This window comes from Amphiprion ocellaris, chromosome 20, assembly GCF_022539595.1.
Source record: "Amphiprion ocellaris isolate individual 3 ecotype Okinawa chromosome 20, ASM2253959v1, whole genome shotgun sequence".
NCBI classification, from domain to species: Eukaryota; Metazoa; Chordata; class Actinopteri; family Pomacentridae; genus Amphiprion; species Amphiprion ocellaris.
Window position 1 is genome coordinate 12,075,138 of NC_072785.1, and position 27,950 is coordinate 12,103,087.

General features: G+C 40.6%; 1 protein-coding gene across 4 annotated transcripts in view; it reads left to right on the top strand.

Annotated features, from left to right (window-relative positions):
• The window catches only part of qkia (QKI, KH domain containing, RNA binding a), a 78,556-nt gene extending 52,083 nt beyond the window's left edge, over nt 1-26,473 (top strand). Inside the window, exons 5-8 of one of the 4 annotated variants that reach the window (XM_023277425.3) lie at nt 14,572-14,659; nt 16,108-16,548; nt 18,577-18,651; nt 19,911-26,473. In XM_023277425.3, the coding sequence (XP_023133193.1) occupies nt 14,572-14,659; nt 16,108-16,548; nt 18,577-18,651; nt 19,911-19,927 (621 nt within the window). In that variant the 3' untranslated portion in view covers nt 19,928-26,473. Of the gene's footprint in view, nt 1-14,571; nt 14,660-16,107; nt 16,549-18,576; nt 19,442-19,910 lie in introns of those variants that run through there. The other 3 variants (XM_023277427.3, XM_023277426.3, XM_055005600.1) reach the window with 3 other exon arrangements.
• The last annotated feature ends 1,477 nt before the right edge of the window (nt 26,474-27,950 follow it).

Consider the following 27,950-nt stretch of genomic DNA (forward strand, 5'->3'; position numbering starts at 1 on the left):
TTTTTTAGATTGCAAGGTGTGGTAGATAGTGATATTGAGATCCTGCCAACCAGCTCTACTTCTAATGCAGTGCGGTGACAGCAGGCACTCATGGAAAGAAACATACAGGACATTAAAAGAGGTAGCTGGGTAGTTTCTGAATCTTTAAAACACACGCACACACACACGCACACACCATCCACAAAGGTTAGGTTTTGAAAGGAGAACAGGACACAGAGAAAGAAACAGCTAGTTGGTGCAGGGGCACTTTGGCCCTGAAGAGCCAAGTACATGTCTCCCTGAATGAAACTGTCATTGCAGAGAACAAAGTGAGCATGGTAGCAGCCTGAGCAGACTGTGGCCTCGAGCGCTACTCTCCATTTGTGGGATGGTGGGAACCCAGTCCTGTCTCCTGACTCCAGCTGCTGCTCCCTCTTGTGCTCCATCTCCCTCATTTTCCCATCGTTTTATCGCCCTTTTCAGAAGCTCTATTTGTAACATTTTGTCACCTGTATATTTATTGTACATAAGAGAAATTTGAAGATTATTTTATCATTCTGCTTTTTTGGACATTGGTCTCATTGTAGTCCTTGTATGCTGAGACTAAGTTTCTGTTTTTGGCACACTTGTATCCCCCCTTTTTTCTTGTTCCTGTCTCTTGCTCTCCTCAGTCTTCTGTCTCTCCTCTCTCTTTCTCTTTTCTTTCCTCTGTTATGGACCACCTTTGAGAAAGAACATACAGTAGATTGTGTTTTTCTGAAAGGCAGACAGATGGACCTTAATGGATGCCAAGCTTGGCTATCTGTGGGGTGTTGTGTCTGTACTCACCAGTATGCATCCGGCTTGGCAGAGTGTACAATGGCAGCACCATCAGAACCACTCAGTCTGGAAAGGCACAGGCAGAGAGAAAAGATGATGCAGAACTAGCAGAGCTAGATTTAAACAGTGGAAGTCTGTTCTAGGCAGCAGTGTACTGACTTTGCAATCAATAAACACCTCTTTCTGTTTTTCTGTTTCTAGTTCTCCCCTCTCTCTCTGTCAGCAGTGTATGACAAATGAGTACAAAATGCCATCTGGCTGCATCCATCCATGTGTGCCTCTCCAATTAATGATGTTTATTCTCTTTTAGGCCTACCTATCACTACCATTCTCTTCTTATTTACTCTTAATCTACTTCCCCTCTGCACATCTTTAGTCAGGCATGATACCGAGCTATATCCACGAGCAGAAGCTCATATTTGTTATTGAATCTGTGTGATTGTCTTGGAGGATGCACACCCTTAACTGTGCTCAATAATCATGACTTTTGTGTTTCTAAAGATACTGCTCCGTGTTAGGTGGTCTGTGATTATCTCAAAACTTTATGTTCATACTCTTTGGGAGATTGTGCATCTTTGGTTCCTGGAAGAGAAGAAGTTCAGGTGGGATGAAACTAATATGCATCTTTCTGTCATCGCTGGAATTTTTAGGTTGCCCCCTTACCATCATGTAAGCTGTGATCATCGAAGGAGATGGTAGACTCACACATCATATTCCACAATAACATCCTTTGTAATTCCATGCAGTGTTTGTCTGCATGTAAATGTGATAAATGACAAAAATAGCTAATATCACTCAATGCCAGCCAGCTCAACTAGGCTCACAGACCTTGCAGGCAAGTTGTAGGTAGATTTTGTCAGCTTGGCAGCCCCTCTGTCCCTGTAGGCTGTTACTACCTTCATCAGGCTAATGAAGGAGTTGGATTGGATCATATTAACCTCCTGATCTCAACCTCCCAGGACACCATAGTTACAACAGGCTGGACTGCACTGTTCGCTGCTCCCATTATATATGCGTGTGTGTGAGAGAATGGTGAGCCCATCCCACCTGCACGTAGACACCACATCTCCCACATGAATGTTAATCATCTTTTTAATTGGCTTCCTTGACTCGATGACCTCTACTTGAGACGGTAAGGCTGCATCACGCCCCTCCTTCAGTGCTGTTATGCTGTTTTTTTGCTTGGCCCAAGTCTGTGTGTGTGTGCATGTCTAGTCTTTTCAGCATGTGACCTTTGACTTTCAGCTATCCTCTTGTCCTCCGCTTTCATCATTATCCATCTTTAGTCCTCACACCCATTTATCCAGTTATATGCCCCAGCTAGTACTTTTGAGACAGATACTTCACAGACCGATATTGGAATTATCCACTTAAATCGCTTTACTAAAAATTAGCAGATGTGGCTTTCCTGAAATTTGTGTCAATAATGATCACTTCTGTTCCTCATTTGATAGGTTAATGTGTGAGAAGTGACGAAGATCAGCCATGTCAGGTGAAACAGCTTTTACTCAAGCAATGCATACTGACATTTTTAAATCCCCTCATAACCACCTTTTCTTTTAGCTTTATGGTTTACATAAATACCTGACAAGTTTAGGTCCAATGACCCAACTTTAACTGCACTCCAGACAGCAAACAACAATAAATGCATCATTTTCATGGCCTAATGTTGGCTTTTACTTGAAACACCTGAAAGCAGGCTCAGATAAGACCTTCACTAGCAGCCCAGAACACCAGTGCTGGGTAGAAAATAAATGGCCACACACACAACCAGTCACATCATACATACCTATGATCCACACATGAATCTGGAATTTTTTACCGAAGCCTTACCACTGTGCCTTTCTGAGGGGAAGGGATGAAAAGAGAGGGTTTTTTTTTTGTATCTATTAGCACAGAAATGTGTAGGAGAATAGAAACCATTATGCTACGTTCCTCTGTCAATCACAGTGAATAGCCAGGCTTGTGCCTGTTTTGCATACTTTTTAATTTTCTTTTTTACCACCAAGAATGTTTTGAGTTTCCACCCTTAATTGTGGCGGTCTTACTAATATAAAGGAAAAAGACGAGTTTTGCAACAGTGGCATTGTTGTGTTCCCAGTTGTGCATTTACAGCACCCAGTAAATTTGACACTTATTCTGTTTTAATACTTCTTTTTCTGTATTTCGAGCCATCTTTCCCCACCCTGTTTTTTCTCCATTTGTCTTTTTTTTGCGTATTTTCCGTCTTGATGTCTGCCTCTTTCTCTCTTTGAATGACTGACAGGACAAACCATTTACTACTCTCTTCTTTTACTGTATCTGCATTGGCCTGAAGGCTGCCTCATCCTTTTAACAGAACATAGGTTACAAACAACAGAAAAAGCCTAAGATGTCTGTCTCTGCCATGGCAATCATACACAAAAGCTTCACAGAAAATTATATTGTACATTACGAAATTGCATGAACAGTACACACGTTTGATTCTGTGTAAAATGTATTTCTCAAAAATAAACTTTTGTTACCTGTTTGAAAAGAACTTCAATTCTCAGCTCCCATATGCTTTCCAGTCTAAGCTTTTTGTTGCTCTACTATCTGCAATAACTAGTGAAGTTCTGTCTTGTGTGCCATGTCCCTCCTGTCAGCTCAGACCTGACAGGAGGGACTTGGTCTGGTCTTGCCCCAGAGCGTTCCTTCCCTGCCGTCCCTCCCCTCCACATCTCCATCTGCCCATTGCTCTTCATCTCCAGCTCTTTGGCTCTCCTGGGGGGCAGACAGGTGGCTGTGACCCTAAAGAAACAGTAATCCCGTAGGGAACAACCTGCCTAATCCTGGCCATCTCTCCTGGACGTGTCCTCCTCCTCTTTAATTTACTGGCCCTGCAACAGAACGGCAGACAGGCTTTTTTTTCAGTTGAAAATTACACAAAAAAATAACACACATGGAAAGACAATTTACAGCAGATGTGATAAGACAAAGCTGCAGGCCATTCAAATAAAGGCAAATTAATATCAGATAACTTAGAACAGTTTAAATGATTGCAGCATATTGGTGTTCATCAGAGTAATTGTGTTTAATCTTGGATGTTTTCAGACCTGTAGTGCTATCACTGACATAAATAATAGAGAATATGAACACAACAGACCACAGTTTTAACTAGAGATGTACAGATATGGCATTTCAGGGCAGATACCGATAAACAATAATTAGCTGCTTTTTAGGGCCAATTTTAATGTGAAACTAGTATAATAACCACTAATATAAATCTTCCAAATGCAGAAACATAGGGCTATAATTGTATATGGATTTGTAACAAACATCTTCAGAATTTTTTGCTTTTTTTTGGGAGGAAATAGTTTTTGATTTATTAATTTAGTAAATTCTACTTTTTCATTTGTAAGTTGCAACCAGTTGCAGCAGTGGTGACATACTTTTTTAACAAAACACCACAGTAGTAAACCAGTGTTTAAGAAAAACAAAATTAAAAACTGAAAAAGAATCAGGTTATTGTTATGGATTTCTTCTTTTTGCTGTACCAAATTGTCTCCTAGCATTGACCCATGACTTCATAACCAGGGTATGTAGCAAACCACAATTTTTCAGTGCCATTACACCCATAAAAAAGATGAAAAAAATATTTTGTCTGATAAATGTGTTTCTCCAGCACTTCACTGTTTTCTGTTAAAATGAATGTATAGGCTTCAAAGCACATTGGAATAACTTTGCATAGACATTAATGGTTATATAAAGCTGCTGAAATGCACAGTTTTGAAAAGGTTGCAGCCTTTAACATTTTACCGGCTAACAGCTCTGTGTCCTCATCCTGTCCTCCTCCCTTTTCCTCTCAGATGTACAGAGGCTCACTGCTGGCAAAGAGCAGACTGGGCTGGTTGGTATCAGCATCAAAGTCTACACGAAACAAAATAAATTTTATTTTAGGTATTTAAAGTTACATTGTGACAGCTATGCGTGTGCTAAATCCACTTTTGTGTAAACAGACAACAACACCAGAGATTACAGGACAGAGGAGGCACGCAAGTATCATCACTCAGAGATGGCTTTGATTGTATTGACTCCACAGCAGATCATGGATGTCTGAACATCTGGACATCATTATTATCTGAGATTCCATTATCAGACAATAACAATAGTTTAATTTTCTTATCTAGCAGCCAATAATGTGAGCTACCAACATATTATACATCTCTCATTTTAAGTGTTTTTGACTGATCAGTGCAAAATTGTGCACTCACATGATGATGCACATATGTCATGTTGCCATAGCTATCAAATGCTTTACTGATTCACTTATGCAGTTTAATTATTAGGTCATTTTATAAACAGTTCATGAACAGCAGATGATATTTGAATGGTTTCAGACCAGTTATTTGAGCTACACGCGGGTTCGACTGTCAGCTTTCTCCCCAGCCCAAACAAACCAAACAAACAAACCAGAGTTTGTTTTAACTGAACTAAACAAACTAGATGTGAAAATGAACTTACACAGAATTTCTTGCGTTTGTGTGCCTCTACCTAGAGGCATATGTATAGTAAGTTCATGGGTTGTTGTCAGGGGTTGTACTACAGAAATGTGCACTTGCACACACATGGTGACATAAGAACAAGGAAGGTGGTGTGTGACTTTGAATTCCACTTTCCCTGCTGTTCCCTTTATCAGTCTGCTCACGGAGCCATCAGCAGGAAATGTGAAAATCCAAGGCAGGGAGAAGATTCAGATTGCAATAACATTTGTGCTGAATGACGTGTTTCATCTTCTTCCCCGCCTTCCCACAGTTGTTTTATTCCTCTGTCATTCACCATCTCACTGGTGGGGAAGAAAGAAGGGTATGCAGTAACATGCATGTGCTTTCCACAGATGTTAATGGCAGCATATGTAAAACAAGGTGAATATATTTGTAATCCATAAAATTTGCAGCAAATTTACGGTTAGTCACGATGCGAACTGATGGACACACCTGAAGGGGACTGGTGTTAAGTCAGTTATTGTCTGTGATGGCTCATCATCCATGGTCCTGAACCCAGCCTCAAGCCCATCACGCAATTGGCACACGCACTCTTAGGTTCTTCCTTCTCTTATTTCTCTTTGAAACATCACCCTGTTGCTAATCCATTTTATTAATTTCTTCTGTCTGGAGGGAATTATTCCTGTTTCTTCTCCTGTCTCATTCATTAAGATTTTTAAGTGAGCCACAATCCCTAGTGAAGGTGCATTCTGTGTACAGAGGCCCTGCTGTACCACTTACAAAATAGCTTTGCCCACATGTACTGTCCTTTTAATTTCAATCATACACATGCACTTTAGTCCCTAATCACCCAGGTCCCTCACATCATTGTAAAATAACCTCTTACCTAATCCACCTGGTTCTGCTCAGCTTCTCCAGGGGAGTTTTCAAGTGTCCTAATACACGACGCAGAAAGAGAAGGCAGGTAACAAGGCAGGCTGAGAGGCCTAGGCAGTTTTAATCTGCCCTAGTACTCCAGTGGCAAGGAGAGGGACCCTGCAGGCCCCTGGCCAATCTCTCTGACTCTCTTTGAAGGTCCCCTTAATCCCTTTACTGAGAAGCAAGGAAATGCAGAAGTGTGCATATGCCTGTGGGCCGATTTTAGGGGAGTTGCTGTTAGAACTCTATGTCTCCAAAGGCTCAATGCTGATTGAGACTTGTGCACATTGTCTCTCTGCCACTTTGTCTCACGCTTACGCCACTTTATACATTGTCCACCCACAGTAGTTTCTCAACTTCCCCAGGGCCCATACTACGGCCAGACTTCAACATCTGTGAAGTGGGAACACACATACAAACTTACGCATAGTGCTTTCATCTCTGCCTCTCCAGCGACAGTGTGTCCCAGTGTTTAGGAAGGAAAATAGGATTGTGTAGAGCTCAGCGTTTAGAGAGCCCAAAGGCTGCCCATCAAATTCAGCTTCTACAGTCTGTGATGCCTTGCTTTGCCAGCCATCGCTCAAGTCATTTCAAACTCCATTCTCTCAGTCTTCAGTCCCACCAGCCAGCTCTGAACTGATGGCTTTCTTTGTTCCCTCCATGGTGTCTTGAATGAAGAGAGTTTGCTTTTTTTTTTTTCCGACTCTAGGGTTCATTTGCTTTGTTTATTTGGGTCTGCATCTTTTCTCTTTCACACTCATTTTGTTTGTTAGTGGTGATGTTCACTTACTGTCTGTTGCTGACTGGGTGTCCCATGGTATAACTTGGGTTGGGTTGTCTTTTTTGTTGTTATTCAAAGTGCTTTGTTGAAATCCCAGTGTTTTTGTCTTGGCAGAGCTGGCACTCAACATCTGTAACACGAACATCCTAAATAAAATAGAATATGCTGTATTTTTCAGCAGTGCATTGCAGGAAATCCTAGGATGCCTTATAGCTATGCAAGCTAGTCAATGATTAAATCATCAAAATAATCATAGAAAAAGTTCTTCTTTTGCAGTGTAGAGAAGATTCAGTTTCATGTCCTCCCAGATCAGTTTCCTAATCCATCTTATTAATGTGGCGAATTAATAGTAAATATGGAGAATTTTAGAAGGTCTGTTGATTGAAGTGAGACTTGCATCTTTGCAGATATTGACAATTTGAGCTTTGTTAGGTTGCATGGTGCCACATAAGCTAAGGACACCCAACGAAGGTGTCCTGAAAGTAGTTCCTGGCCTGTGCATGTGCACATCCATCCAAAGGGTTCCAGGTTTGAACCTATATCTTGCAGGAGGCCCTGAGATCCCTGTTTTAGGAGAACGCTCCAGTGATCAGCTCTAAGTCAGGATCTCTGAATCTGATGCAAATCCCCTAGCAGTATTTAAAGCTCCCAAATCATCCCTGGCCAAATCCCTTCAAGATATTCCCTGCTCGATTGGATGGCATTAAAGGATCGCAGCGACAGAACAATACACCGTCTGGCATTGTGGTGGAATGAGGGATAAGGGGAGGGGTGGGGAGAAAGTGGAAGGAGATCTGGAATAGAAGTGCACCAATAAGGTAGACCTTGAAAGTACACATTGGGAATGTGAGAGGAGGCAAGGCAAAGAGAGGGAATTTTATTGTTAGGCAGGGAACAGATGATCATGAGAGGACAGCAGACACAGACAGCTGTTTGTTGGGCTGTACAGCATAGTGGGACCTCATGCTCTTAGCCTGTAACATCATCTGTTAGTCAAAGCCCCATTCAGGCCAACAAGCTTTAATAATACATCTAAATCATGTTGTTAAATCTGTATATATTTTCTAGGTTATTTATATGAAGTTTAATCCGCTCTTAATGCTGTTATGTTACATGAAATACCAGCCCAGTTTCTAAGGATAAACAAGATCACTCAGAATTTCCGCTCAGCTTTTCTTCTTGTTCTGTTGGAAATGCTTTTGATGGGAGAGGAAAACTTGTACATTTTTTTCTTTTTTGTTAAGTTCTAGAGAGTGCAATAAGCCAGGAGAAAAACATATTTTCTTTCGCTCTCTTTTTTTCCTCTGTGTTCTCCTGTCGGTGGCACTGAGTCTGTGTATGGGTCTGTCAGCAGATATTGATGGGGCTAGGACAGAGCACCAGGGCTGCCCACTTCACTCTTCTCCAGCACAATAAAAGTCTGTTATAAGCCCCATAGATTCGGGAACCAGTGCCAGTTCAAGGGCTCAGACTGTGTCTGCCACCCATACCTACGTGGCATGTTATGGATAACCCGTAGAAGCTGGTAGAGTGAACTATGCTCTGCCAGTTAAACGAATACTTCTCTACAACATATTTTAACACCCTGAGCACCCAGTAGTGCTACACCAGACAGAACACAGCAGCAGTTTTACTCTGAGGCTTTGGCACTTATGTTCTTTGTTATGATGCAGAAAGAGAAGTATTAAACAGAAGAGTTAGTTTCTGACTTTGTAATGTGCCACTTTCAACTGTACCTCAGTAAGCTGTGATTGACAGTAATGGGGCGGAGCACCCATGATGTGTTTGTAATAATCTGACTGGAGTCAGGTTCGCTTCTATGCTAATGAACTAGTGTGTTGGTGGTTTAGCATGACTAATGGTGCACATCGCTAACAGAGCTGTCTGGGAGCGAGGATGGGAGCAAACGGGTAAAGGAGAAATAAAGAGGCTTTACAGGAGTGTTGTGAAGGTATAAGACAGTGAGAAAGGAGAGTTGCAGGAAATTGCGTTGTTAGTCTTTGGGGAAAGGAAAATACAGTTGAGGCCTGATTCACTTGGCAGATATCTTCACAAAAGCTCAGGAGCAAGGTAAAGGAAAGAAAATTGCCTGCGAAAGAAAAGCAGTGAATTTGAGAAAGGATGTACAGCACACTTATAGGTTGATTTGATTTTTTTGTTTATTTTTATTTTTTGAAGAAAAGAGAAAATCTTATGTTTGTATAGTGTTTTATATGTTTGTTTTACCTTGTATTTATACCTGGTCTCGCCACCGAAAAGCAATAACAGTGTAATGTGTTTTTGCTTGTATGTATGTTTTACTTTCCTTGCAATCTTCGATAATGGTGTGAAAATGGTTTGTTTGAGTGGTATGTAAGGGTTTTTTTTCTTTTGCTGGAGCAGTAGTTTGATTTATGATCTTGTCAATGAAAACATACGAATCAGGCTTACTGCACATGTGTTTTCATTTCTTACTTGAATCCAGATTCCAAGTTTGCTTTAGTTGACTTGAATTGATTAAACTTCTTGTCACTTATTTATTTAGTGTGAAGATGTTTTGAAGCTCGGTACAAGGACTCATTCCTTCCTCTTCTGTAACCCTCCACTTCTGGAGAGTGTGGAATTGTTGATAAGTCGTCTTGGCAGCGTGGCAAGAGTAATCATTTCCCTCCAGATGTTAGAGTTTGGGAAGGAACCAAAAGGGAGTGAGAAGAGGGAGGGGAACGGGGAGAAAACCAGCTGCTGCCACTACCAGTTCCACCCCAGTACATGAAGTCATCTACTCCTCCCACCCTGAGGTTCCCAATATCACCTCCTCCACTCCACTCTGCTGAATTTTCCCCCTTCCCTCTCATTCTCAGTTCTACACATACTGCCTCTCTCTGTATCCCAGGAGGCAACCAGGGCAGGCTGTGTTTACTGCTGAGGTAATTGGAGTAGTTTAGAGAGGGCCTGACCCTGGCCCTGCTAAGGCCTAAGACGTGTCTATGTGTGTCTGTGTGTGGTTGTGTGCGTATACTCACATGTGTGCATACGCCTGTTTGTGATGACTGGCAGTGAGGCCAGGGAAGGAAAGCAGGCCTTAGCCAGTGTCAGCCCACTAGGGAGCAGACAAATTGGCTTTCACTACACTGTCTGTCTTTTCTTGTCTCATATTCTGTAGCTATCCCTTTCTCCTTCCTACATATCTCTCCATCTCTCCACCAACTCAAAGACAATCTTTCACGCTTTCTCTTGTACTTGCTTTGCAGTGCTTTTTCTCCTCCTGGTACTCTTTTGTTCTACCTCTCCTTCTGTATCTCTCTCTTCTCATCATTTCATCTCTCTGAGCTGAGCTCTTAGCTGAGCTGAGCTGCATAGACTGACTCTTGCCAGATATGAGCAAAAACTCCCCCTCAGTTGCAGCCATAGACATGAGCAAATTCATACAAGCTAATCCAGGCGCCTGTTGTGTTTATCTGCGAGTGAGATGGATAGGGAAAGGCCTGGTCTTAATGTGTCACGGGGAAAGTGGGGGTGTGGATAGTTCATCTGTTGCTTATTATCATCCAAACACATGCATTATATTCCAGTGAACACAAGCCTATTGTCTGTGATAATTGGCATTAGCTACAGGTTGTATTCATCTAACATACTGACACCAGCTTTGATCAGACGAGGCACAAAAGAGTGAAGTGTGACAGTGATTTAGTATGCACCTAGTGACCTCATCGCAGGGTTGTCAGGTAGGCAGTGGGACACGGCTCACCTACTTTAGCTCATCACACTCCCATCTCCCTTCTCCTCCCTCTTCCTTTTCCCTCCTTCCCTCATCTCTCTGTCTTGCTTGTCCCTGATAGCTTTTACCGCTCTGCTGATTTCACAAATAGGCCTCATTGATTGAATCTGATTCTTGTGGATAGAGCAGCTTTATTGAGTGGCTTTTTCGCTGATGGACAGGAGCGTGAGGGTGTCTTTGTTTGTTACACACATGCATGTGTTCATGTTAGGGACGATAAAAGAAAACTTCCCTTTCCTCATTGCTCTCATTCTGTAATCCAGCAGCTATTCCTCTCCTGGGAATTCCAGACGCCAGATCATTACAGGCTCACACATGAAGCATTCTCACACAGGGTCCTAGTGATAGCTGTGTTTGAGGTAATGTTTGACTATGGGTTGGGCATGCTGACTGAGGAGTCTGTTAATTGTCCAACACCTTGAGCAAGGCAACATTAAAGTGTTAACTGCTCTCCCTGGCACTGTTCATCATTCACCTAAGCTGTGCTTCTAGGGGGGGAAGCTGGCCAAGTAGACCCAGAGCTAAATGATTTAAGTCAATCAATCTGTACTCCAGCAGTGTCACCACCATCACTTTTTGGTTTTCTTCAGATCTCACTGCGTCCGTCTGCAGCCATTTTAAATCTGCCATCTTAGTTGTTGTGTAGCTCAGACCATGGTGCTAATATTGCCAACACTTTTGAAACATCTGCAGAGTACTACAGAGAGCAAAAACAGAGAAGTAGGGAAATATTGCAGGGGGGAATTTGTTTTTAATGTGGGAAAATTAGCTTGTTTCAGATGTAAAACAGAAATGATCTGTCGGGGTTTGGGGGCTTTAGCTAACAAACTGTGTTAGTGAGAGGATGGGTCTATATCAGCAGCCCTACACACATTTCACACATAGCAGCACACACCTCATCCTAGCAGCAGCATCTGTGCTCTTCCCCTCTTGCTGCCCTCTATTTTGTGTCTCTCTCCTCTCAACAGGCAGTGTGCCACCAATGTAGAGTTGGATGGATGGTGGCACCCTCTTCCCTTGCACCCATTTAACCCCCACAACCCTACAGATCCATCATTATACAACACACACAAACACACACAAGCAGGTCTAACATTCATATCCCAGCATGCATTTGTCCTGATCTGCAGCCTGCTACAGACCAACCCCCCTATCTTCCTCTCCTATTGAGTCTCACCTCTAATAACCACCCAAATATGCTCATTATTTTGTCTGATTTTAAAATGTCAGTCTGTTATTAGGCGCAGCCAAATACACACCAAGGATCTATGGGTCTTTGCACTCATTTTGCTGGGATAAACCATGCTCACAAGTGGTACCTGCACCTTATTTAAGAGGGAAAACCATAATTTCATTTAAATTATTGTTGAGAAGGAGCATGTCTATGTGTTAGGGAAAGCTTGTGGCATGTATGGGATAATGTTTACACAACTCCCCATACAGTGGCAAAAGCAGAGATAAATGTTTGATTTATTGTTGTCACAGTAAACATATTATGCTTTGAATTTATTACACATATATCCCCTTCATGATTTTCATGTGATGAAATTAAGTTCCCTTTTTGTATAGGCTTCTTCCCTCCACTTTCCTCATTTCTCAATTTGTGTCTGGTAAGATGCCTTGGCACCATCCCAAAAAACTGCTGACACAGTTTTTAGGGAGACACACACAGAAGGAAAGAAAAAGAAAACAAGTGTTTTGACTTATGTGAGTCATTAGTAAATTGTAGCCAGCTTGTTTCTCACTTTATTTGCCCTTTTTTTACTGTACAAAGTTGTAGGTCATGGTCCGATTGACTTGGTGATGAAAATAACTAAAGAGGATCACAGAGAACTGGAGGAAACAAAAATAGCGATTGGAAATTGGATTCAATAACTGGCTTTATTTTAGGTGTGATAGGCAGCTATTTCAGGGCTTGTTCATTCATGTGTGCAGTTGTTTATATAGAGATTGCAGCATCTAATTAGTAGTGATCCTCGCTCTCTATTGAAGAGGATTTATTGGCCCATGTTAGCAATGTTAGCCATTGACCTGGGCCATGTTCAGTTAGTGTTGATGCTGCATGTCAAGTGGTCCTTTGTTCACCTCTAAGGCTAATTATGAAGGAACAAAATAGGACATAGTCCTATTTAACAGCAACTTGTGTGTATGTGCAAGGTTATGTGTGATTTTAGGAAAAGGTGTTTAGCTTAGGGTTTGATTTGATCTGGAATACTACATTTACTGTAGTATATTACCATGTTTTTGTTTACAAAATGGAATAATTATAGATATGATTGTAATATAAAGCTATTTGTTCTTTCTAATTTTTTTAATAGTAGGTCATTATTTCAGCCCTATGATGCACACTGTCAACTTCTGATTACTGAAAGAATATATATGATGTGTGTTGCATCACTATATTATAGGCCTTTGATCTGTTTTGCAAGGAAAAGTGTTACAGCTCAGAAATATTTGGTGTGATTTTTGTGCTTTGAGACATCCCCATTAAAAGAAGAGAGAGACAGAGCACAGTAGAGGTAGCGAGAGAATTTCCTTGCTTCATTAATTGGCAGCTCTGTGGTACACTAAACATTGCGCACACACACACACACACACAACTGAATACGGTGTATACTCTGATGCCACTGCCTTATATTTAGTCAAGGGAGACCAGCCGCTGTCACTTTTTCTCTTGCTTAACCTCACTGTTTCTCTTCCTCTCTTGGTGGCTGTGTTCAAGAGGAGTCTCAGGGGAAGGCTTAACTCTGAGCCCTCGTTCTTCTCTCCTTTCTTTCTCTCTTCCCATCCACGTCTTTTCTTTCCTTATCGGCCTCTGAATGGAGCGGCAGGCTGTTGTTGAACTGTGAATTAGTCCAGGAGACAGACTCTGCACATAGGTAGACTAGCGAAACAGAGGTTAGGGATCTGCCTATCCTCCTTTTATTACTGCCACCAATAACAGACTTGTTTGCCTTACTCTCTGTGCACATGATTTATTTACATGCAGATGCTGAGTGTACTTGAACCACCCGTCTTTGTGAGTTGAAATAGTGAGTGAACAAGTGTCACAATTTTAACTTGAGTTAGCGGCAAAGGACAGAAAATCAATAGTTCACTTACAGTTGACCTTAGGTCAGCAGGGCTTCACGTACTCATCTTTGTACCCTTCAGTTTGGAGAATAATTCACAAAAGGCCCTGCTTAAATTATGATGTACAACCTGGAAAATCACCGGGGCTTTTGTGTTGTCATGGTTATTGAGTGTTCAGTAGCTTCAGGGGAAATGGAGTTTGGGGGGTGCGGCGGGGGGTGTAAAAAGGAAAGGGGGAGGAATGGATGGGTGTGAGTGGGAGGACGGGTGCTATCTTAATTGCCTTCCGTGAATAATTTCAGTCCCCTAATTTGGCGATAATGACAGTGGCTGCTGCTTTTGTATTTATTTATCCAAACATTAATTGACAGGACTGACATTAGCTAGGGCGGTTATTGCGCATTTGATTGCGCACAAGGGAGCAAGGAAAATTACAGTAATTATCATTCTGATATGGATTATGAATATGCATTCGCACACTTAATGTCTCTGTCAGCATTTTCGTAACAACAAGGCACTCTGCCATGACAACAGCACTTTAGCTTATCTCCATCTCTGTTTCCCTAAACCCAATCCAACTAGTGCTTGTGGAGAACAGATGACATGTCATGTCCAAATGATTTAGCTGCCCCATTGTAGCATTTTAACATCCAGACATGTGGTTAGGTGAAATGGTTGTCATGTGGATTGCTTCATTGGGCCCTGAAAAGGGGCCTCAACTCATGTGGAATTAGTGTCTGGTGTGTTATTGTGAATGCATTTTAAAATTGCTGTTTTCACAGGCGGAGGGAGAAGACAATTTGAAGAAGATGCAGCTGATGGAGTTAGCTATCCTCAATGGGACATACAGAGACAATAATGTCAAAACACGTAAGTGAGCTGCAAAAAAAACACACACATTCACAATTTACACAATTCATTAATTTTGCACCACACATCACTAATCTTTTAACTGCATAAACCACACTTAATTATAGAAGAAAAATATCATCTTTTTATCAACATTTTCAATAACTAACTCTATTTACCTCCATTAAGTTTATGTATAATTAGATCTAAACTGTACATACCATCATATTATCTCTGACCACGACCAGAACTCTCTCTCAAGCTCTCCAAACTATTCAGTCTGTCTCCCCAACATGAGTAGGACTGCTCCTATTCTGTTCTTCTCCATATTTCTTTCCTCCTCAGCCATTCCTCCATCCATCCTTTCTCCTGCAGTTGAGATGCAATCAATCTGTGTTACTTGCTCTGGGCAGACTTTCACCACATTGCTGTATTTCACCTGCGCAACTCTGCATGTCAGTCACAAGATCACAAATCTACAGTGTTTGTTCTGTAATAAATAAAAGTTATTTGTAAATGTAACTGTAAATTATTTATGGCCTAGAACTGTTACTTGTGTAGCATCTTAGTCAAAAATGTGTACATGTTTTCTCTGGCTCTTGATTGTGTTCTTAATTATAACAAATAATGTAATTTGTAGCCTAGACTTAAAACAGGTTCCCCTGTATACTTGGGCTCATATTTTTTAGAAGAAAGTTTATGTGACTAAATTCACTATTGAATTTAATTTTAATTCAACATCTGCTCAAATGATAGCCATTGTGATCTAGCTCACCACCTAGCCGCAGTTTCTGTAGCACTTAATTTGCTGACCTGCTTTTGGGGAAGCATCTGTGGCACGTGCTAATGCATAACCACTTCAATTATTATATTTGTGTTTATTTGTCATCCAACCTAAATTGACTGCTGACTGCGTAGATGATCAACATTTCTCTAAATTACTAACAGCTTCAAGTTACAAATGCTCCCACACTGACCTTCACATCAAGTTCCAGATTCTATTTTTGTTTTCTTTTGTGAAAGCTGCCTCCTCTTCTTTGTATAGTCAACAGCTCCATTTCTGTTGTGGCATGTGTGTCATCTACATCACCCATGCCATTTCCAATAGATGAATGTGTAGCTGCTATGGTGATTGGTATGCTTCAAATGCATTGCAATGACAGCAGTATTTTGTGCTTCTTGTGTTTTGGTGTGAGGGTTTTTTAATTTGTTTGGCTATGTTGACCTTTTTTTTCTTTTTGCAACAGATTGTCGCTTTGTGGTTCACCACCATGATCATTGCATGGACTAATTTTCCCTTTTGCTCCTCTCCTCTCTCTCTGCCACTTCCCGTCCCCCTCCCCTCTTTTCCTCCTTTGTATTTTCACCCTTCACTTTTCCTCTGTGATGATGATCAACCACACTACACTTTATCTCTTGTCCACTTTATTTCTTTCTACTCCTGTCCTTCGCTCTCTTGCTTATGGCAGCCACCCTTGCGTTCTCTCTTGCAGCGGCAGCAGCAGCCGCTCAGGGCCCCCGCCTCATAGCGGCCCCCACAGGTCAGGTGTTGCCTCCCCCGGCACTCCGGCCCCCAACACCAGCTGGGGCCCCCATCATGAACCTCATCCGGCCCACTCAGATGGCTGCCATGCTGCCCAATGGCACCCCCACCCTGGTGCCTCCCACACCGGATGGCGGGCTTATCTACACCACCCCTTACGAGTACCCTTACGCCTTGGCACCCACCTCCCTGCTGGAGTACCCCATCGAGCACAGTGGGGTTCTAGGTAAGAGAGCCTGGGGAAGCATGGGTGCAGCAGGTACAGCGGCCAACTTTAGCCAGCCTGGACAGGAGGGCAGCTTGTTTTACCCCGGAGCTGGGGTGCTGGACGCGGCTTCCATGAGCCACAGTCAGGACTTGTTGAAAGGTAAATATGTCGTGTCCACCTGAGGATTAAAAAAAGAAAAAGAAAAAAAAGACAAACTCACAGGGTGGATGTGCTGGTGAAACTCTTGGTGATGGGATGACCAGCTCGTATATGTGGCTCATATGGACACTATATTAAAATGGCAAAGGGGGACAAAAATTACCTTGTGAGGGCTAGGCTATTATAAAAGTCTCTTTATAATTTAGACTAAGGTTATGTCACTATTTTAGTTACACTCTCGTCAAACAGTTGCGCTCTCAGGTTTACATTGCCTCTTTTCTGCAAGGTTTATATAGGAGGACTTGCCTCAGTGTGAAATGAGGCAGATTGAAAGAAATACACTCACATACACACAGCCTGCTCTCTAACCCTTTCATGCACTGGCCTGGAGGCATATTCAGTCTGGCGGCAGATCCCCTCGGATTTCTGCAGCTTTTGAAATCATTTCTCTGTGCTGTTCTCTGCAGGCAGGCCTTGATGCCTGTAGATAGTCCCTCTTTCACTCCCACTGGGGATGTTCATTAAATTCCTCCAGTCTTTTCTTTTTTCTCCTCCTTCCAGTCTCTCCATTGTTTTAGCTTCACCCCTCTTGAACTTGAGCTCTGTGCTAATACCTGACGTTCCCTTTAGCTTCTGTGTCAGGAGGACAGCTCAATATGAGGGTCAATAAGTTGCAGATTTTTTTTCAATGGTGCTTTAAGCTCAGTGCATCTGCTACCAAAGAGACAACTGAACATCTCTCGAAGAAATAGTCAGATATATACTCCATATGTTATATTGAGGGTGTACTGAACAAAAGTAAAGCTGTTTGCCATGTTAAGACAGCAGAGGTCTTTGTCAGTTGCTTTCCAGCTTTAATTTGACACAGTACTCCTCTAATGTTGTCCACAGCAGCAGCAGACACAAGTGTGATTTTAGCTGACCTGTGTATTTGAGATGCCTCTGGGAGTCATGTGTAGAACAGACAGGGGCAGCTGACTGGCTTTTCTCTCTTTAACTTGCAGGGTTACACCAGCTTAGTGCATTTTATTTACTCACACTATCGATTGGTGCCTTCAGCAACACAGGGCTCTGTGGAACACACTCACTCTCATGCTCACACACACTCATGGATTTGGCTTGGCTGCCTGCGCTACTGTATCTGGCCACCGTCGGCTTCTCTGAGAATAAGGAAATGTCAGGCCATCTGCTACTTCAGAGTAGTGTAGTTGGTTGTATAGTCATCGCCAAAACCCACTCTTTACAATGCCAGGACAAAATCCTTGTTGAATTTCATAACTTATTTCACATGTCCCCCTCTTCCTCTGGGAAGGCTTGATGTATTTTTCCTAATTCCTACATGCATTACATTTTTTTTAATACTTGAACATTGTGATGTGCAAGCAGTTTGTTTGTGTCTTGTATACGAGGCAGCGTCAACCACTGCAGTAGGAAGAAATCAGTTGTGACAAATATAGGAGGAAAATGACAGTCTCTGCCACCAGTGAGCAGATTGACCTGGAGAGAAATGGTGAAAGAGGGAAAGAGAAAATGAAGGAGAGAGGCAGAGGCAGGTGGTGTCTGGCACTATTCAATTACCATCAGAGCTGTATTGGATTTCCCCACCTTTCAAAATAAAGAGACAAATTTCTCTCAGTTCCCCTCTGGATCCCACAGGAGGAATCACATTATTTTTCTAGACAGCCCAGAAGCCTGTACCCTTTACCTGCCCCCTTTTCAAAGAGTCCCCCATAGAACTCGGAGCACTGTGGAATTTTAGTACTTAAGTTATGCATTTTTAAATGCCAAGTAAATCTCCAAAAAGGTGTATTATTTTTTTCTACTGCATTTTTCTACATGTAAAAAAAAAATATGTGTGGTGTGTATATGTACTATAATCTGTATTACTTTATTCTGTGTATTGTTGTATTATCCAAGCATTATAAATGGTAATGGTTAAAAATGTGAATGTTGTTACTGTAAAAGATGACTGTTTTTCCCCTCCTCAAAGTGAATGGTTTCTAACCTTGTGGACCTGTTACAATCTAGGTGCAATGGCTACTAAAGTGAGACGGCATGACACGCGGGTCCATCCTTACCAAAGGATTGTGACCGCTGACAGAGGTCAGTTTAGTCTCTGAGCTACACTTTGCTATTGACTGATGCATTTCAATGATTATTATGCCTAATATGCCTCAATGCCTTAGTTGGGAATTTGTACATTGTCTGTATTGTATTATTTTTTTGTTTGTTTTCTTTTCCCCCTACCACCTTTCCTACCCCATACATCCACACACCAGCTAAATGGTTGATTGTGGTATGCACATTTTGTTTACATTTAGTACTTAACATATACCATATATGTAGACTGTGTATATGTCAAAGCTCAGGCAAACGTGATCTTAAGAGGTTTTGGTTTATGCAGCTGTGAAGCCAGGACAGGTAGTTCTTTGCAGGCAGTGTTGAAGGTGTTTAATGACATTCCTCTGATGTGAGATTAGAGCCTAAAATGGGGCAGGCTTGTTCCCATACATGATTTATCTCCTCGGCTCATAAGGAGCAAAGAAAAAGGAGAAGCATTTCTATACTGTATCTGAGAGACATAGCAGGCAGAAGATAAGTAGCCATGCTGCTACCAGGCACCATTTCACCTTTGAAATTTAAGTTTATTTTGGATTTTTATTTTTCTATGGAAGATAGACACGCACAGACATAAGCTGAGGTAGCTTGCATTCTCTCCAGTGTCTTGCAAATATATTGAAATAAAGCTAAAATACATTTTTAATATTTCAGTTGTACATGAGGTACTTTCATTTTATATTTGAGCATTTTATATCAAATGTATTTATGGTTTTGTGTATATTTATACTATATAAAAATATACTGCTAAATAAAGAGAAAGAATCGGAAAACATCGATTCATCTATTCATTGCACATTTAACACTAGTCACAGTTATCCCTCACATAACATTAGTTATCGTTATCAAGTCTCCTTACCACTAATCACACTGTTTGTAACTTGCACTTCAACTTGAAAGACACTAAAACACTAGATTTTTGTTTGTCTGTTCGACCTCTTTGCTTCAGTTTGTTGTTGTTTTTTTTGATTCTGGGGACAATGTGCGCTTAAATTAAACCACCAAGCTACCTGATTCGGGGTGGGGCTTAGCATTTGGGATCATGATGTGACAACGTCATGATTATAATGGGATTAGTTGGGTTCATCTCATATTGGCAAAGGGGATTAGGAGCAGGGGGCGACATAAGAGATTGCATTCATTTTATTGTTAAAATGATGTCATTCCAGTCTCTTCTTGCTGACACTAATATCTTTTCTATCTTTTTTTTTCTGTTTGTTTTGTTTTTGTTTCTAACCACCTAGCCGCCACCGGCAACTAACACATGACCTTCTGACCTCTGAACTCTTCACCCAATGACGAGCCGCCCCAAGCCTGCCTGCTGATCAGTTAACTGGTAATTGCCTTTTGCTAGCCTCTCGGACGCAAGTGAGAGAGAGAGAGGCACCTGCCCGTACAGTTACCCTAACACGTTCTGACAAAAAATAGAAACCAACGCAGAATCTTCACAGAAAACACAACAAAAACCCCACAAAAGTTGTGTATTATTCATTTTTTCCCTCTGTTCATTGAGTTCAATTCCCATTCTTTCTCTTTCTTTTTCTTCATGAATCATATACTGGGTGGATGTGTTTGTGGTATTACTCATAAATCTGCACTGAATTATATAGCAATAAAGACCCCCACCCACCCTCTTTTAATTACTCTGATTTGGTGACCTCACTTGTATGAATCAAGTTCAATATCTATTTGACGCAAACCATTTGGTTTCAGAGTAATGACATGATCCCACTCAAACGCCCCCGACTCCCAACCCCACCCCACTCAAAATATATATTTACTTAAGAGCACCTACCTGCTCCAACCCTTGTTCCAACACCCACCTACTGCGAGAGAAAAAGAAATAGAAGGAAAGAGAACATACGCTCATATTAACTTGTTTAATTTCTGTCATTTTTCACATGTAGTTCAGTTGTTGAGCTCTAAAATGTAATTATGAGCTGACACATTCTGGGTGTGCCCCTCTAAACAGCTTTCTGTCTGTTTTTTAAAAAAAAAAAAAAGCATGGCTGAAATGATTGCAAAAGGAGCTTTTTATGATTTATGTGTTTTTTTTTCTTCTGTCTTTTTGTTTAATGCTTTTCTTTTGAGTCATTTTCTCTACTTGATTTTGGTTTTTCTGTTGTTCATATTTGACTAATTAGCTTTGCTTAAATAGACTAGCCAAAATACAGCAGGTGGTTAACTCTGGAAAACAAAACGCAATCTAATGTTAAAAGCAGGCTGCAGAAACTAAGAATTATGAAGGGCAAGATGGGAAGCTCAGTATTTGGGCTGATGGGTTTCGTTTGTGTGTGTGTGTGTGTGTTGTTTTTTTTTTTGTTGTTTTTTTTTAATTAATACTACAATGAAAGTAGGGTGTGCTGAGGCTTCGGGGACATTGGAGCAGTGCTTATTAGCTACTGGCCATTGCTACACCCCCATCCACACTACATCCACTATACAGTGCCTGATGTATTTAGAAAAATATCTCAATGAGTTAACTGAGCTGTGATCACAAAGACAAAAAAAAAAAAAAGTATTAAGTGTGCATATTTAGCCAAAGGGTTTTCCAGTGAATTATATCTGCAATTATGCATCTGTCTCACTGAGGGCTCTCTTTGTGATTTTAGAGTTTGGAAGGGTGTGAATTTTTGGTGCCTGCCTTCAGCTGGAACAGACAGCCAGTCAGTTAGATGATTTTTTTTTTTGACCCATTACCGTTCTATATTTTCTGAGGTGAACACAGGCAATTAACACTAAATCAACATGCTACTCGATTACAGTACATTGCTAGGGGGAAGGGCACTTTGAAGTTGTGTACATAAATGCTTTTGCCATGATACCCGGCTTCTAAATTCAGTTGTTTCATCAGCCGCATTGCCAAACAAGTGTTTATTTCTTCATTTTTTTCATTTTTTTCCATCTCAACATTTGGCCAATTGTTCTGAAATGTGTTATTATTTTTAACCCCATATTTTACATGGAGGTCGGCATAATCTGAGCCTTCCTGTATATTAGAAACTTTTTGTTTATTTTGATCATTTTACTGATGAAACTTTTTCACACATGCCAAACCATCCAAAAAGCGCATCCACAATGTGTCACACCTCCCTGTGCTCGTAGTCTAGTTTCTGAGCCCACAATCTTCTGTTCAACTCTCTCAAGAAAAAAATAGGATGTGAAAGCCATGCCTGCCTGTTCAAATTGCTTTATACATACGTCTTATATATATATATAAATATATATATAAATATATAAAAATGTAGATATCTGTCATTGCATATACAAATACAGAAGAGAACAAAAAAATAGATAATTTTACAGGGTGCTGGAGATGAGAAAAAATTGAAAAATCTATTTTTGCCAATTTTAGCTTTTGATACTTTACTTGCAGTTACAAAATCTGAAAAACTAAATAAAAAAAAAAGTTTAAAACCGTATGGGGGGGTAACAGTAAAAACTGAGTGGGTGAGGAAAAAGTGCTGTTACCTTGAATATGATTGGAAAGGAAGACCAAAACAGTCATAACCCTTGGAAAGTTAGCGAGGATCAGATCGAGACGGACGCCTAGAGAGCTTAAAAGGATCAAATCAAAGTGCCTTATCAACAGTGGTTTCTGTTTTCTAGTATTCCAGTTGTGTTCAATAATATCCAGCACCCACCAAGATGGCGCAGAGAGGAAATGGCTAGTGTTACAAGCTCTGAATAGTCGAGCAGGGTAGCTCCCACCTTATCGTGGTGTTACCGAAGTTATTCTATGCAAAAAGAATAGCAGTCGTTTTGACCAGCTAAAAATATGTGCCATGGTTTTGTCTTCCTGAAATGATTTTTCTTTCTTTTCCTTTACTTGCTGGCCCTTTACTCTGCTGTACGAGCAGGTTTTTGTTCTCTTTTTATTTAGATTTTAATTATCACATGAAATATTGTCTTGATTTTTTTTTTTTTTTTTTTTTTGGTGACTGTGACTAACTTCCTAGAACAAATTGAACTGCCAATAGCAAACCCAGTAGTCTGCCAGAACATGTTTTGATTATGAGCTGAGAAAAATACATGGGAATGAGTAGGAAAAGTGGGGTCGTCCCCCGCTGGCATTCTGCCCGTTTGTTTCAACAGCTGCAAACTGAAAGCATCCAGTCCATGTCTCTCGCTGTCAATTTGACAACAAGCTATCAATACAATCAGGAGATTTATAATGGACAAATGAAATGCTGGATAATGAATCTCAGTTTCACAGCCAAATAGTTTTCAGTTATTGAAACAACTGACAGATTATCGCTGGAAGGTGAAACGCACTCATAATATTAAATTGAGGAATTCTTAGATCCAATATAACCCTTGGCAGTTTGTTTTTCTATTCATAGCTCTTTCATCATGCTGTTACACCGAAAGGTCAATGAATTTTTCTTTTTCAGTGTTATTATTTTAAATTGAAATGCAATATTAAAGTGGAGCAAGAGATGGCTATTCAGCATTTGACAGTATTAAGAAAATTCCCTCTGCAATGTTACAACTTGCTGTGTCATTGTGAAAGGCTGGATAAGTCCATCAGGTGAAAGGTTGACTCTATACCTACCGTATTCTCTCTGGCCTGCCTACTACATGTATGATAATGTAATTAACAGCCATTGTTACAGGTTTATAATGTATTTTTCTAATCTCATTTTATATGTATATTAATCATGTTTCTGAGTGCTTTTTTTTTTTTTTCAAATGAAACCCACTGCAACTTTTCCCCCTTAAACAGCCCTCCCTTCCTCACCCCCGTCTCTTTTACATCTTGAAAACTGTCTCTTGTGGGGAGTGTTGCCTTTTTCCCTGTTATATTTTGTTTTGTTTTCTTGCCAATTCCCAGCTTGTTTAACTCATTAGCTACTTTATTAGTTTCCTTGTCATAAGTATTTTTACATGCTTGCATTTAGTTTTCATGGTGTATGCTGTTATTTTTCTTATTAACCTCTTGGCATTTATTTTAATAAAACATTCTTAGTAAGAATTTTACTAACTTGCTGATATTTTGTCTTGTGTTTTTAACCAGTTTCATGAATGTATTACCTTGGTCTGGTTCACGGACTAACACAATTAAAACCAGTGTCTGGCCACCACTTCCACTGACTGACACGCACACTACACAAACACTCACACACACTAGTCTGCACATGTGTTTCTCACACAACACACACACACACACACACACACACACACGACCTAACTGGAATCTGCACGAGTTGATAAGCGTCGCTCACTGCCGCTCACGCACTCTCACCTCTGCGCTGGAGAAAATCTGCTGACACCCTTCATACTCGCCCCGCTCAGTTCCAACACTGCTGCTGTTGTCTCGTCGTCTCTCTTGGAGACGACTCTTTTGTTAGTTGTCCTGTCCTTCTGTGTCACTGACCCCCGTGAGACTGCAGGAAGTGTCGCAGTGTCGGTGGGTGTGGGGGCCGTCGGGGTGGGGTGGGGTGGGGGGTTTGTAAGCTGCACGTTGCTTGAGGTCACCGGTTAACTTCTGGGTAAGCTCTCGAACAAAGCACAGTCTGATTAAAAGGATGGTTGTCCGTACACACGGGTTGCCCTCAAAGTCAAACCCCCTCCTAATCCCTACAGATAAAACTCCATTTTTCCACAGACAGCCTTACCATTAGTTAGTGCAGGACTAATCACAAAAAAACTGCACATTAGTCATCTCAAAAGGATTAATTTTACTGTGAATATGTAGAGCAGAACATCTCATCACCACACATTATAGACGTGGTGAGTTATTTACAACAGACACTCGGGGCGAATTTATAGATGACAGTTGTGTGAATGTCTAAAGCTTTCCTCTTTTTTTTTTCTCCATTGAGTCCGTGGCTTGTTATGCCTGGATAGCAGCATTACAGTTATCACCAGCTATTGTCTGTTTGGTGAACACTTCTCCCCATTCAGCTTATTGATATAACTGCTAATACTGGGCCATTTGGGAGCATCCATAATGCTTAGACACACACCAGTACACCATGCCAATATGAAGAGCTTTGGGATCAAAACAACCTTACTATTTCTTCCAGTGTAAAATGCTGATATGGCTTTCGGCTCGCCATTATTTATCGTATTGGGGGACGTTTTTTTTTCCGTCTTTTTGTTTTGGTCTGAATCACTGCCAGTGTGTGTTGTTCATTCTCCTCCTGTGTCAGTGCACTCGTCCCTGGGTTCATTCAGCCGCCTTCTCTCTATTCAGCTTTCTTCCTCTTCCGCTAATTCGAGGTATTGACGCTGACACACAAGCAAAAAGATTAACTTCATTAATCCTGATTATTACTTTAACCCACTGAGTGGTGCCTCCAGATTTGTTTTTTTTCCCTCTTTTTTTTTTTTCCAAATCCGCACAACAACTCGGCCTTAACTGTTGCAATTCTCTTCATGTCTCAGCAAGCAAAGAACTCGGATTAAAAGTGTCTAACATCAAACTTAACATTTCTCTTCTCTCTGAAATTAACATTTTGTGTCTTTGATAACAGGTGTTTTTTGCTAACACCTGCTTGTACACCAGCAAGTAGAGGCAGAGATTGGATTACAGACAGCCCAATTGTTTTTTTGTTTTTTTTTTACTTTGTGCATTTTATGCTGACAGACAGAAGCTTTTTATATTTATTAATCATCTCGCATTGGCCTTTAATGTTTTTGATTGGCTCCTCGGTGCCGTAATGAGCAACCTGAGCTAAAATCCGTCCATTAGCAGTCCATAGATTTACGCTGTCACAAGTCTTGCCTTTTATGTCAGCAAGGTTTTCAGTGTCTCACTCTGGGGGGTAAAAAAATGAGCTGATGAAAAGACAGGTAGTGGTGAGCTATTTTCTGAAGTACAATGTACTACAAACACTGCCTAAAATATTGCAGCTGTGAGTTTGAAAAAGTGCCTTTTTCTCAGATTGGGAAATTATATATTTTTATACTGTTATCATTCAAGTGCCAATTTTCTGTCTCCCTTTATCTTGCCAACAGCTTTTTTGTTGAGCACAACACAAAAAAACTAAATGCCCAAGCTTCTCCTTTTTTTTTTTTTTGGTTTCCCAGCACAATGTACATATTCTACTAAACTGGAAAAGTTCGACCAAAAAATGGGGAATTTGGTCACGAGATGTTTCCCACCATTAAACTTTGGCTTAATGGGTCCTGTTTTCGATTTGATCCACTGAGAACTTTTCTTTCTGATTGGACCACAGTATGCAGGACGTGGCTGTTTGCATACTGCTGCCTTCTCTGGCAGAGTTCTTGGTGCCTTTCCAAATCTGTCGCAGGGCATTCAGTGTTATCTACTAACTACCTTTTCACCTGTCAATCTTTTTTTTCTTCTGTTTAACAAACATTCCTCCAATGAGTTAAACGGCAGGTTAACCAATCAGTATTGATCTCAGCGATGTAGCACTCAGGTGGTTAAAGGGCAAAAGCTACCAAAATACAGAATGAGAAAATTCTAGCCCCACTGGATTTTTTGTGTTTTATTTTTTTCTTTTTGACAGTGATAAATATGCATTGAAAAGTATAAAACATTTTTTTCCTTCCTAAAATTCTACTAGTATGATATATACTGTAAGTTCCTCATCTATATAGTGGTGCACTAATATCTGTGAGATCTTTGTGGAGTTGTAAGTTTTTATGTGAAGTAGTCTTTATTTTGTTTTGTGTTACCTTGTTTTTATAGAGGGTTAGACTGAGAATTTTGAATAGGGTGTAAAACATGTAATGCCAGTTTTTGTTGCTCACACCAAAAAAATAAAAGAAAGAAAAGAGAAAAAAAGAAAAACAAATGTCATGTGTGCAATAAAGAACCATATTTACAAGCTTCCCTCTGACTGCTCTACCTGGACTGGTTCCTTTTGCTTCTGCTCTCTTTATCGGTGACATCATTTCTCTGGATTTGCTGCCGTGACTTTGGGGAGGATAAAGGTAGGTGCGACGCATTTGCAGGGAATAAAATGTGAGAGTTCAACACTGGGATAAAAAGAACAAAAAAAAAACTCTCGTCCAAGCCCTTAAAGTGGGATCGAGCCCTCTCTCGGATTTTCATGTGATATTGGTGCCACGTGAATGTGAAATGCCGACCTTCTGAGAGGGTCACATGGTTAAAGCTTTCTGCATGGAGATGGCATTCAGTGGAGTCATTGTTGCCTTTAAACACACTTTGAACATCTGTGCTGCAGAACAATTGGCACATAAATCCTCCTGTTTCATTCCCACTCGGCTCTTTTCACCTCTTGCAGATGACAGATGACAAGGAGTCGTGTGGCATCGGGTTAAGAGTTGCCACTTCTACTAATAAACTGGCACTATTTAGTGGCGGGTCTATTTTAATAAAGGCTGACGATACACAGAGATGCGTCATCTTGTCGTTGCTGCACACAGTGAACTCATCACAGAGGTCAACCGCAAGCTAAAGGCTGCATGTTGCGCTGAACACAGTGTTTGCATGCTTCCTGATAAGTGTATAGATAGCTGTATTTCAGGCTTTAAATGTCATGCAATTCAAGAGTACCAACATAATGGGTGTTTAAAGTTTAATAAGTTGTGCTTTTACTCGCATACAAGTGCCGATCCCAGGGTTTTGTGTTCTCAATTTAACCCTGATGTTCTTTTGGGAGTTCCTGGAAGCTCAATGCCCTGATTTACATCTGAAAAAGCATATTTAGCTTTGTTTTGTTCAGTATTATTCTCCTGACTCTTCATTTTTGAAAATTGCTTTATTGAAATGCAATTAAAATGGGAAATATGACTGAAAATTACTCATTTGTTTGGTTTGGAGTCTCAAAGCAACTTCATTTATACAATAATACTGCAGACTTTTGAATGCTCTGTTTACAGTACTTTTTACATAGTAACACCCCTTTCAACTTAAAACTCACTGCGTCTGGATTTATAATGCTGCAGAGTAATGAGGGGTATCTAACAGGCTCAAATGTCATTGTACTGGACAGGTATTTTTTTTGTCTTCAGATGTCATCAGGGTAAATCAAAGAAATACATATTTCTTCATACATAGCTGTAACAAAATACTAAAAAATATATATATATATAAAATTCTTCCATTCCAAATGATTAAATGTCATTTCTGTGCTTTGTCACATTTATCAAGCTCAGGTTGTGGCACATAATGGTGCCGCTTGAAAACATGCTTAATTTTGAAAAGGTCTAAACCAAAAACAAACACAAAAAAGGTTGATATTAGTACAAATATTTCCACACAACATCAGTGAGGTCAACATTAAAGAAGTAAAGTCAATGTCAAAAAAACATCTATTTTACTATTATAATTGTGGCAAAACATC